This window comes from Hyla sarda, chromosome 9 (genome assembly GCF_029499605.1).
Source record: "Hyla sarda isolate aHylSar1 chromosome 9, aHylSar1.hap1, whole genome shotgun sequence".
Lineage (NCBI taxonomy): Eukaryota > Metazoa > Chordata > Amphibia > Anura > Hylidae > Hyla > Hyla sarda.
Genome location: NC_079197.1, coordinates 159,531,767 through 159,543,470, shown reverse-complemented (window position 1 = coordinate 159,543,470; position 11,704 = coordinate 159,531,767). Strand labels below are relative to the sequence as shown.

The following is an 11,704-nucleotide window of genomic DNA, read 5'->3' as shown; positions in this document are numbered from 1 at the left end:
CACGTTTTAAAATCCTCACGTTTCCACATGGAATTTAGATGAGGATTTTTTTATTTTTTTTTTGCACAAATTCTAGAGACAGGTTTATCAAATTGAGGTTGTTGCCCATAGCAACCAGAGTAAGTAAAAAAAAAAAAAAAATGAAGGCTGAGCTGTGATTGGTTGCGGTGGGCACCAAATACTTTTTTTCTTGGAGACAATTTTGATAAGACAACACGTGAAACACATCCGGTGGTCACTCGTCACAAAGAGAAAGTAAGATGCGGATTGATACACCTTCTATAGAAGATGGCGGCCGGGACCTAACACTCGATCGTACATTTGCTAGTATTTATATAATTACACACTAGAGCAGTGTTTTCTAACCAGGGGGCCTCCAGCTGTTGCAAAACTACAACTCCCAGCATGCTCGGACAGCCGAAGGCTGTCCGGGCATGCTGGGAGTTGTAGTTTTGCAACAGGCACCCTGGTTGGGAAACCCTGCTCTATAGATTTTTCAACAATGAATACTATGCTGCCATCTAGTGGTGACATATGTGAAATTCCCAGCCTAAAACATTAGTGTTTTCCCAACCAGGGTGCCTCCAGCTGTTTCTAGTGAAGTAGTGTGTTTGTGTAATATATATTTATTATATACATACACATATATACATATACATACACACACACCCACCCCTGGTTGGGAAACACTGACCTATACTATATACTACTATATAGTCCAACTTGCTGGGAGTTGTAGTTTTCGTTTGGGGCAGCTGCTGAGCCACAGGCTGTATCAGGGCATGCTGGGAGTTGTAGTTAGTAGCTGCAAATCCCAAATTTTATTTATAAAAAAAAAAAAAAAAAAAAAGCGATCCAAAAGTCACATTAAAACAAAAATGAGCCCTCATACAGCCCCGTATAATGAGAAATAAAAAGTTATAGGGGGTCAGAATAGGACAATGTTATGCATATAATTATGCAAATTTAGTATGGCTGTTTTTTTGTTTTTAAAGGGTACCTCTCATCAAATAAACTTTTGATATATTTTAGATTAATGAATGTTGAATAACTTTCCAATAGCATGTTAATGAAAAATATGCTTCTTTCTATTGTATTTTTCCCGATCAGTCCTGTCAGCAAGCATTTCTGACTCATGCTGGAGTCCTAAACACTCAGAGCTGCCAGCCTGCTTTGTTCACAGCCAAACAGGCTGAGAACAAAGCAGGCTGGCAGCTCTGAGTGTTCTCCTTTGTGAACAAAGCAGACTGGCAGCTCGTAGCGTTTAGGACTCCAGCATGAGTCTGAAATGCTTGCTGCCAGGACTGGTAGGGAGACCCCTAGTGGTCATTTCTTCAAAGTGGAAAATTAAATAGAAAGAAGCATATTTTTTAATAACATGCAATTGTAAAGTTATTCTGCATACATTAATCTAGAATATATTAAGTTTTTTTGATGAGGTTTTTTTTTTTTTTTTTTTTATCTAAAGCCGAGGAATGTGCTCTCGATTCACCCAAAGTGCAAGAAAAAGTGCAAACGTGTTACACTAAAAAAACGTGCACAAAGGATGCAGTCTATCGCAAGCCCTTCTCCAATAGGAGAGAGGCCCCCCAACAAACCTTACCCTTCTCCTCCGGACCAAAAGGTACCTGCGAGGTTCCAGGTTCGATGTCCCTTTTCGCCGAAGCTACTAGGGGACCACAAATGCCCCCGGCATCCCCCTTGGCGTTAGCCAAGGTATCTGCCCGCAGAGCCGATAACGGTAGGTACCCTGCCAAAGCAGGAGTACTCGGGGTGTTTGCAGGGAGGTGCGGAACCTAATGGCCACACACACCTCCCCTAGACCGCCAGGAGGGACACCCAGAAGGGCTACCGCATCCTGACAAATCCTGTGAACACACAACACGCAAAAAGTGACACAGTGAGACAAAAAATAAATAAATAAGTGAATGTGTGCAGATATACTGCCCAGACATCCGGCCGGATCTTTAAAAATGTCTCTGATCCAGCCAGAAGGCCGGGAATCAAGAGGTGAGTGCCACAAGGTGAAGAGATCATGGTGCCCGTGCTTCCACTCAGTGAGCCAGTACTCCCAGTGAGTTTCGGCACCTCGGGGTCACCACTCCCCGAGGCACAGAAGTACCTCGGCTCTAGACCCTCTCAGCCTCATGGCGAGACCCGGAGGGAACAGGTCACATCGGGGCAGCCGTCGGGCTGATTCCTCAGAACCAGCCCCGGAAAGCCCTGGTACACCTGCATCCTCCATGCAGCACCCATCCCCACCAGCCCCACACCGGCGTAGCCTGCCACCGACATGAAACTGATAAGAACAGATACTACACTTGATCTTAGCCAAAAGGCCGAGAAGCGATATACTGACCTATACTATATACTACTATATAGTCCAACATGCTGGGAGTTGTAGTTTTCGTTTGGGGCAGCTGCTGAGCCACAGGCTGTATCAGGGCATGCTGGGATTTGTAGTTAGTAGCTGCAGATCCCAAATTTAATTATAAAAAAAAAGAAAAAAAAAGCAATCAAAAAGTCACATTAAAACAAAAAATGAGCCCTCATACAGCCCCGTATAATGAGAAATAAAAAGTTATAGGGGTCAGAATAGGACAATGTTATGCATATAACTATGCAAATTAGTATGGCTTTTTTTTTTTAAGAAAGGTGGCAACCCTACTCCCAGCAGTTCTAGTTCTGCAACAGCTGGAGACACCCTGGCCTAGGCAATTGCCTAGTTTGCCACCTGCGAGTACCACTCCTGTCTATTCCCCACACTTTAGGCCTTGTTGTGCGCCGTGAAGCACGTGCCTATGCAGGACGGCTAACCGCCACAGAAAAAGAGGGCGCTTCGTATTGTTTTGCCACTTCCCTCCATTGACATCTATAAAATGCAAATCATCCACCCCGTGTGAGCGCGTATATTTAACTTTCGCCTTAGCTGTGCACTTTCTCTCTCTCTCTCTCTCCATACAACTATTTGTGGGCCGGATCTGCGTCACCCACCCCGCAGCCACAATGCACATACACACAGATTAAATATTCCTAAAATCCCTTTGCTGATGAGGACTATGATAATAGTGGTGGGGGGGGGGGGGAAGGTATTGTGTATGTTTAACCCGCCTTCCTCCAATCCACAATGCCCCTCATTTCCATATGACTGGGGGGGGGGGTTGTGGAGAGAAAACACCGCAGGAGTTAGAGAAACAAAAAGAATTTAATTTGTGTATCTGTCTTGGCAGTAAAGTACAAAAAACAGGCTGAGGGGGGGGGGGGGGTGCCGCACCACGTACCCATCAAGCCCAGGCCTTGTCCATTATTTTCACAATAGCCCCCTGACAATAGGTTAAGTGAGGGGTTTGCACAAAAAAAAAAAAAAATAATTAATTAGCATTTTTTTTTTTACTTGGCGCAGGGGGGTGGGTAGTATGGTAGAAGGCAAGGATGGGCACATGTAGTAAAAAAGTTGGGGGGTAATATTTAAATCAGTGTTTCCCAACCAGGGTGCCTCCAGCTGTTGCTAAACTACCACTCCCAGCATGCCCGGACAGCCTTCGGCTGTCCGGGCATGCTGGGAGTTGTAGTTTTGCAACAGCTGGAGGCACCCTGGTTGGGAAACACTGATTTAAACCATCAAAAGGCTAGATTTAACCACTTCATCTAAAGCAATTTAATTCTGATTTGCTGACAACGCGGTTCAGACCTTATCTGTTAAAAAAATGAGTTTACTATCAAATTGGCTAAGGCTGGGTTCACATCACTTTTTTTTTTCCCCCATAATGTTTTCAGTTTTTTCTAAAGAAAACCGTATTGGGGGGGGGGGGGGGGAAGTTAACAGTATACTGTTTTAAAAAGTGCATACGGTTCCGTCCGTTTTTATAAAACAAATATTAATCTATCATTATTTTAATTTAATTTTTTTTTGAAAAATGTTGTCAATTTTTAATTAAAGTTAATCTTGTTTGGGGTGGGAGGGGTGTTGGGTGGGGACTTTAGGATGCAAAAGTGTAAACCGTATACATGCGAGTTTCCCATTGACAACCATGTTAAAAATAAATGCGTATGCGGTTGCAATACAGTTTTTAAACTGTAGACAAGACAGTGCAGTTTTGAGTAGGGGAAGAAGAAAAAAAAATTTAAAATATAAAGTATTGCAAGCAAACCGTACGCAACCGGTTTTCAATTATTTGTCTATTTATATGGTTTTCAATACGGTTCCATAAGTTTGAACCCAGCCTAATGTGTCATAGGAACTAAACTGCTATAAAGCCATAGCAGTATATTGTAAGGGTTCCAATTAGAGATGAGCGAACTTACAGTAAATTCGACTCGTCACAAACTTCTCGGCTCAGCAGTTGATGTCTTATCCTGCGTAAATTAGTTCAGCTTTCCGGTGCTCCGGTGGGCTGGAAAAGGTGGATACAGTAATAGGAAAGAGTCTCCTAGGACTGTATCCACCTTTTCCAGCCCACGGGAGCACCTGAAAGCTGAACTAATTTATGCAGGATAAGTCATCAACTGCCGAGCCGAGAAGTTCGAGACGAATCGAATTTACTGTAAGTTCGCTCATCTCTAGTTCCAATGATCGACTATGTGCTGTGGCAGGGAGGTTGAGGCTTCGACTTTCCCCAATATATGCCACGATCTCCCAATGGCCCTAAAGAGGGTTTCTGTAGTCCCATAATAGGATCCAATAATTTTTGGTGCTAAATACACCTCCGAATAATCCATAAAGGCACACGATGACCCTTTCAACAAGTCCCATGAGGCAAATCCCATCCAAGCCTATATAATGCCAAACCCAACATACAAGACACACAAAACAGATTTAAATAAATCGAATGTGTTTATTACATATCAAAAATTAGTAATGCAACTTAAAAAAAAAAGAGGAAATAAATTATAAAGTGGTTACACAAGACAAAAAAAAAAAAAAAAGTGAAGTAATAAATTAAAAAATTAAATAATACTGCATCACTGCCAACACTGAATGGCATCTCAGGAACAGAATTAATCCTGTGGCTTGTTTTACATTTTCTTTCATCTCCAGTTTTAAAGGGCGAAAAAAATAACTTTACAAATAAATTAGAATAAGATTAATATTTGGTCTTTTCTTCAATTGGGAGGGGCGACATTGAGAAAAATAAGGCTTTCCAGAAGCCTTGGGTTGGTCATAATACTATGCCCCCCTCCCCCTGACAAGCTTGGCTAAAAGCCCTTAAAAAGAAAGAAAAAAATAAAATAAAAAATCTTAAATTAGACATTGAACAGAATAAATTAAGGTTCTTTTCTACTTCACAACCCCTTACATAATATTTGGCGTGTACATATTGGTTGTGGGGTAAGCTTATGTTCTGCATTTGACTGGTTCTTCATTTAAAAAGGGTACTCCGGTGGAAAAGTTCTTTTTTTTAATCAACTGAAGCCAGAAAGTAAAAAAAACAAAAAAAAAAAACAGATTTGTAAATTACTTCTATTAAAAAATCTGAATCATTTCAGTACTTATCAGCTGCTGTATACTACAGGAGGAAATTTTCTTTTGGGATTTTTCTGTGCTCTCTGCTGACACCTCTGTCCATGTCAGGAACTGTCCAGAGCAGGCGAGGCTTACTATGGGGATTTGCTCCTACTCCGGATAGAGGTATGAGCAGAGAGCACTGTGGTCAGACAGAAAAGAACTCCAGAAAAATACAACTTCCTGTGGAGCATACAGCAGCTGATAAGTACCGGAAGGACTAAGATTTTTAAATAGAAGTCATTTACAAATCTGTTTAACTTTCTGGCACCAGTAGATTTGAAATAGATTGTTTTCCACTGGAGTACCCCTTTAAGACGTGGCCAAGTTGGGGATTTCTTGAGTTTTTGTGTAATACACTTAAGTTCCTTGGGTACTGCCCAGATTTTGGAGAACATTCCCAACACAAGCTCCGTTAGTACAGATGGACCTGGACCACCATCTTTCAAGTAGGCTCTACTAAGTACACAAAGCATGGTCTTGAAGACGTGTAGCGGTATGTTTACACAGTCCTTTCTAAAGTTTGAGCACTACATGAGCCCTGGATAGTAAGGATTTAGGCAAGCCTCGGCTCCATGATGACTGTCCAACACCACAACCATGACTAATATAGACACAAGGGGGGAGATTTATCAAAACCTGTCCAGATGACAAGTTGCTGAGTTGCCCATAGCAACCAATCAGATCACTACTTTCAGTTTTGAAAAGGCCTCTGAAAAATGTAAGACGCGATCTGATTGGTTGCTATGGGCAACTCAGCAACTTTACCGGTTTTGATAAATCTCCCTCAAGGGGTATATAGATACAGACTGACAGATTGATGCGTAAAAACGGAAGATAAACTTAGACTTTAAATACTAACTACATAAAATTAAAAATAGAACAGGCAACAAAAAAAACGACAACAAAGATTAAAAAGGTTTTTTGGTTCATCGCACATAAATTGTTACTGAATTTCAGTTTTAAATTTCTAAAAAAAAAAAAAACACAAAAGACGACAACCGTCTAAGACTGGTAATGTACAGCAGCACTAGAAGCATAGACTATACTATGGAGGATAAGTAACCTATACTAGGTTTTCTCATAGAAAACACAACCAATCTGCCCGAGGCAAATGTAAAACAAGTAGAAGATAAGGATTGGGCCACATGATTACATTTTACAACTACATTGGGAATTCCTCACAATTATAATAAAATAAATTGGGGGGTGGGAGGCACATGGTCTACTACAAGGACCACAATGATGGGCTCACAATCTAAACCAACCAAACTTACAGGCAAGTGTTGACTACACGAAGGAGGTTGAAAGAAAAGAAGCTCTTGGGAACTAACCTCCAAAGTATTAGAAATCGTAAAAGGTTCCATGGAGGAGTTACATGGAGTCACCTAAGAAGCCAAATACAGTTTATAAAAGTGGTGGTTTGATCCTTGTAAACATTTCATAAGATGGCCAACTATTGGAAACCACCAGTCATTCTTGATGAATCTTCTAGAATGTAGCAAATATGGAAGACCTGAGGGGAGAACCCCCTCCCCACACTTGTATTTGACCTACCTCCCCCATAAAATGTTAATATAACCCATAAGATCATTTGGAATGCATAATACCTTAAAACTGTGGCCATCGGACAACTCACTGAACGTCTAATACTTTTACACTACAGAACTTAAAAACCCATTTTTATCGGTAGGCACTTAGTCTCAGCTAAACAAAATCCCAATTCCCCTTAGAGGTTACAAGAAGATTCTAAAAATGACATTCGAACCAAGACTTGTCCTATCATATGTAGACGATAAGTAAGCCATAGTAATAGTACATGTTCAATGTAGACGAGAAACCCAAATATAAACCCAGCTGCTGCTCTCGAGAGCTCAATACTAATAGACAGTCAAAGGTGAGAACAAATGGAGTTTAGGACAACTACAAGGCCATTTAGTCTGCGAGAAAGCTGAAAATCGGAAGACGCTTTGCTTCCTGAGGAGACTCTTCTTCACCCTCATTCTGTGGTAGGGAATCCCACTTATCCACCCTCTTAGGTTCCCCCTGTTCCCAGGAAGCAAGCGGCAGCTGAAGGCTACTGACCAAAGGGTTCGCCACACTTGATTTAGGTGGAGACACTGCCCCAAATAACGGTAGACCCAACGTGACAGGAGAGGAGGCTGAGGAACCAGAACTAACACCAGCAAAGGGATTGGAAATTGGGGTCAGTGGGCTACTGGGAGAGAAGGGGGATAAGGAAGTGAGTGAAGAGGCAAGGGAAGAGGATAAAAAGGAGAGCGAAGATGAAGAAGATGAAGAGGAGGAGGATGGTATTCCAGAGCAGCTGATACTGTGTCTTAGTAGAGGACGTGCCGCCTTATTGCTATTGCTGAACCTCTGTTCCTCAGCATTGTGGATAAAGTGACAACGGGATCCATATGGACAGAAGCCGACGGTGTGATAGGTTCTGCACAACTCAGTCTTGTATTTGGGATGACGGGTCAAGCCCCGAAGTTCCCCAGTCCCATGAGCAAACTGACACTTCGCTCCGTATTTGCAAGAACCGCTTTCATGAAAAGTGCGGCACAGCTCAGTCTTGTAGCGGGTGGAAGATTGTCTGGAAGAGGGTGGAGATTTTTTACTTTCCTCGATCATGCTGACGGATCTGTCTGCTTGGAAAGGGATGAGTCTCAGGGCGTTTGAATTGGGCAGGTCCGAATCCCGGCTCCATGGGCTTTTCACAGACCATATTTGAGAATCTGTCAACTGTTCTTTGCTCTTTAAGTTTTCGTTGAGGTTGACGGGACAGGAGGTGTGCGTGCTTGACTGCTCCCTTCTAGGACTTTTCAAACTTACCCCCGCCAGCAGGGATACAAAATCCTACAGGAGGAAGAAAAAAAAATAGAAACAAACACACATTAATGTTGTCTTAGACTTTTGGGATCCAAGCTGACACTCCTACACTAACCCATGGTAGGCCCAGTTCACAGAGGCCATTTTGATTCAGTACATACAGTAGCTGTAGCCAAACACAAATAGAAGTATAAAGGCCCCATTCACAAAGTGGAATTTCTGAGAACGTGAAATCAGAAATTCCGTTGCAGCAGACTTCCATTGTTACACTCAAACAACTATACAGATTCATGAGGGTGCGTTCACATGGAGTAAATGAAGAGTAATTCACGCAGAAAAAAAGAATTTTATTTTAGCGGGAAATTCGCGCGGAATTGTGCGTGGAATTGCGCGCGGACATGGGGGAGAAAGTAGTGAAGGGTTTTTCAGCCATTTCCGTGCAAATTGCGCGCGAAAACGGTGTCGGGCGGAATTTTTTTTTACCATTGACTTCAATTGATTTCTGCTAGCGGATTCCGCTTGAAGAATGAACATGTTCTTTCTTCAAGCGGAACGGAATTCAGCGTCGGAATTCTGCTAGCAGAATTTCCGCAGTATGAACAGGTCGGCAGAAATAACATTGAAGTCAATGGGCAGAGGAGATGTGCATTAATATGGAGCGGAGAATGCAAGAGGAATTACTAGAGTTAATTCCTCTTGAATTACTCCGTGTGAACGCACCCTTAAAGAACCAAATCCACATCCTTAGGCCGTGTTCACAGGATGTGTAAGGATGAGATGCTACACAACTTTTTGAACTGAAAAATGGCACACACAAAAAAAAAAAAAAAAAAACACTTCCCTTCATTTTGCACTCTTAAGATGCAGTTGCCCCCCCCCCCCCCAAAAAAAAAAAATTATATATATATATATATATATATATATATATATATATAATATATATGTATATGTATATGTATATGTATATGTATATGTATATGTATATGTATATGTATATGTATATGTATATGTATATGTATATGTATATATATATATATATATATATATATATATATATATATATATATATATATATATATATAGTGCGTTTTAAGTATAAGTTTTTTCCTATGGCATTTTAGCCTGTGTTTTCATTATTTGATTAATTCACGTGACGCAAGGATGTCCACTGAATACACCAAATTGAAATACAGTGCGTGTCTCATTAGATGGGAGAGCACCTTTGCTGTCTAGTAAAACAAAGTTGTTTTTTTCTAAGTGCAGAGGAGCGTGCTCTCGAATCACCCAAAGTGCAAGAAAAAGTGCAAAACGTGTTACACAAAAAAAAAAAAAAAAAAAAAAAAAAAAACACGTGCAGTCTATCGCAAGCCCTTCCCGACAGGAGAGAGGCCCCCCCCCCCCCCCCCCCCCAACAAACCCTACCCTTTGCCTCTAGACCAAAAAGGTACCTGCGAGGTTCCAGGTTCAATGTCCCTTTTCACCGGAGCTACTAAGGGACCACAAAATCTCCGGCCATCCCACTTGGCGTTAGGTATCTGCCCGAACGGTCGGTACCCTGCCCATGCTGGAGTACCCGTGTTTTTTGCAGGGAGGTGCGGAACCTGATGGCCACACACCTCCCCTAGACCGCTAGGAGGGACACCCAAAAGGGCTACCGCATCCCAACACAAATTCCCAGCTGTGATTTACAGTAGTAAGCATATTATTATTATTTTTTATACTAAGACACACAAGTTAGGAAAACAAAGTCAGCAAACAAAAAAAAAAAATATATATATATATATATATATATATATATATATATATATATATATATATATATATATATATATATATATATATATATATATATATATATATATATATATATATATATATATATATATATATTTTTTTTTTTTTGATAATAAGCTTAACGTATTTGACTTTTTAAATCTTTTTCCCCCCTTCCATAGAAGTCTAGGGGAGAAAAAACACCATGGTTTACCCCTCAAAAAAAAAATTTTTTAAATAAACACCACACAGCGATAGTGAGTACAGCTTTTTCTGGGGCATTTATTTTTATTGACAAAAATGCTAAATTTAACCCTAGCCTATCCACAGTAAAAACATTGCAGTACCATGATGGAAATCCAATGCATGATTGGCTGTGTTCAGGTTTTTTTTTTTTTAAATTTTAAATAAAGTCTCAGTTATTGACAATTGGGCAAACAAAAAACAAAATTAAAAAAAAAAAAAAAAAAAAAAAAAAAAAAAAAACAACCCTGTGTAGAGGAAGAGTGGTGCAGTTGCCCATGGCAACCAAGCAGATCACTTTCATTTTTTCACAGGTCTCGTTAAAAATGAAAGAAGCAATCTGATTGGTTGCCAACTGCACCACTCTTCCTCTACACAGTTATTTTTATTTATCTCCGTGTGTGAACACAGCCCAAAATAAGGCTGACCTCTACCTATAGGAGTTCTCCAACCTGTGACTCTCTGGGTGTTGCAAAACTACAACTCCCAGCATGCCCTGACAGCCTTCGGCTGTCAGGGCATGCTGGGAGTTGTAGTTTTGCAACACCCAGAGAGTCACAGGTTGGAGAACTCTATAGGTAGGTCAGCCAGGGCATGCTGGGAGTTGTAGTTTTGCAGAAAGATCCACTCAGTTTGATATCATTATCTTGCACCAACCATGTCAGCTTGTGCAGACACATAAGGAACCATTACACATGCAACAAGTTGCCCCCCCCAAAACTTAGTAGCCCCTATATGTGCTGCTGCTTTACCTTGGAGAGGTCAGTGTCCAGCTCAGGGAAGGGGCTGAGCAGGCTGGAGGGCATGTTGGGGGCTCCTGCTGGCATGGTGGCTTCTGGAGGTCCCTCACACCACTTCCACCTCGTGTTCTGCTGAAATGTGTGTAAGCAGGGCAGATGGTGAGCCCCTCATAGACCCGCCTCTGCCAGGCCCACCCACCCACACTGGTCCCACATTAGCCATGATGACTGCACACAAAAAAAAAAAAGTTCCAGCCCCTCTCAAAACTTTTCCCTCCTCTTCCTCCTCCTCAGTTCACAGACTTTGTCAGGATGTCTCTCTCCACAGAGCTCTGCCCAAAATCTCCTCTCAAATACATTCAGATCTTTGTTCATCCTGAGCCTCCTGGTTCATGAACACAAATTCCAGGGCAGCAGTAAAAAACTGACACAGTGTCCGAGCAATAGAAGGAGCAAAAATGGGCTAGATTTAGGGATTGTGTGCAAAAAAAGGTATTGGGGTTTATTTACCTTAATTTTTGCACCGCCACAACTTTATTTAGAGGTACAACTGTGCAGTATTTGGGCTATATAAAATATTTTTGTTGTTGTTATCCAATCTGTGTATTCC

At 41.4% G+C, this 11,704-nt stretch overlaps 1 protein-coding gene and 1 pseudogene across 1 annotated transcript; both read right to left on the bottom strand.

Annotated features, from left to right (window-relative positions):
- Positions 1-2,183: 2,183 nt before the first annotated feature.
- LOC130292090 (U2 spliceosomal RNA) lies at positions 2,184-2,351 on the bottom strand (annotated as a pseudogene).
- Positions 2,352-5,677: 3,326 nt separating this feature from the next.
- LOC130290864 (mRNA decay activator protein ZFP36L1-like) lies at positions 5,678-11,308 on the bottom strand. The gene is made up of 2 exons (XM_056539015.1): positions 11,107-11,308; positions 5,678-8,365 (listed from the first exon to the last, which is right to left on the bottom strand). The coding sequence occupies exons 1-2, from the start codon at positions 11,179-11,181 to the stop codon at positions 7,439-7,441; spliced, it is 1,002 nt and encodes a 333-aa protein (XP_056394990.1). The 5' UTR covers positions 11,182-11,308; the 3' UTR covers positions 5,678-7,438.
- Positions 11,309-11,704: the final 396 nt, after the last annotated feature.

Bases quoted from the DNA above. Each gene is read 5' to 3' on its own strand.
- LOC130290864 (XM_056539015.1), bottom strand. From the start codon at position 11,181: ATGCCAGCAGGAGCCCCCAACATGCCCTCCAGCCTGCTCAGCCCCTTC. The intron at 8,366-11,106 runs GTAAAGCAGCAG...TTCCTCCTGTAG, and splicing joins TGGACACTGACCTCTCCAAG to GATTTTGTATCCCTGCTGGC.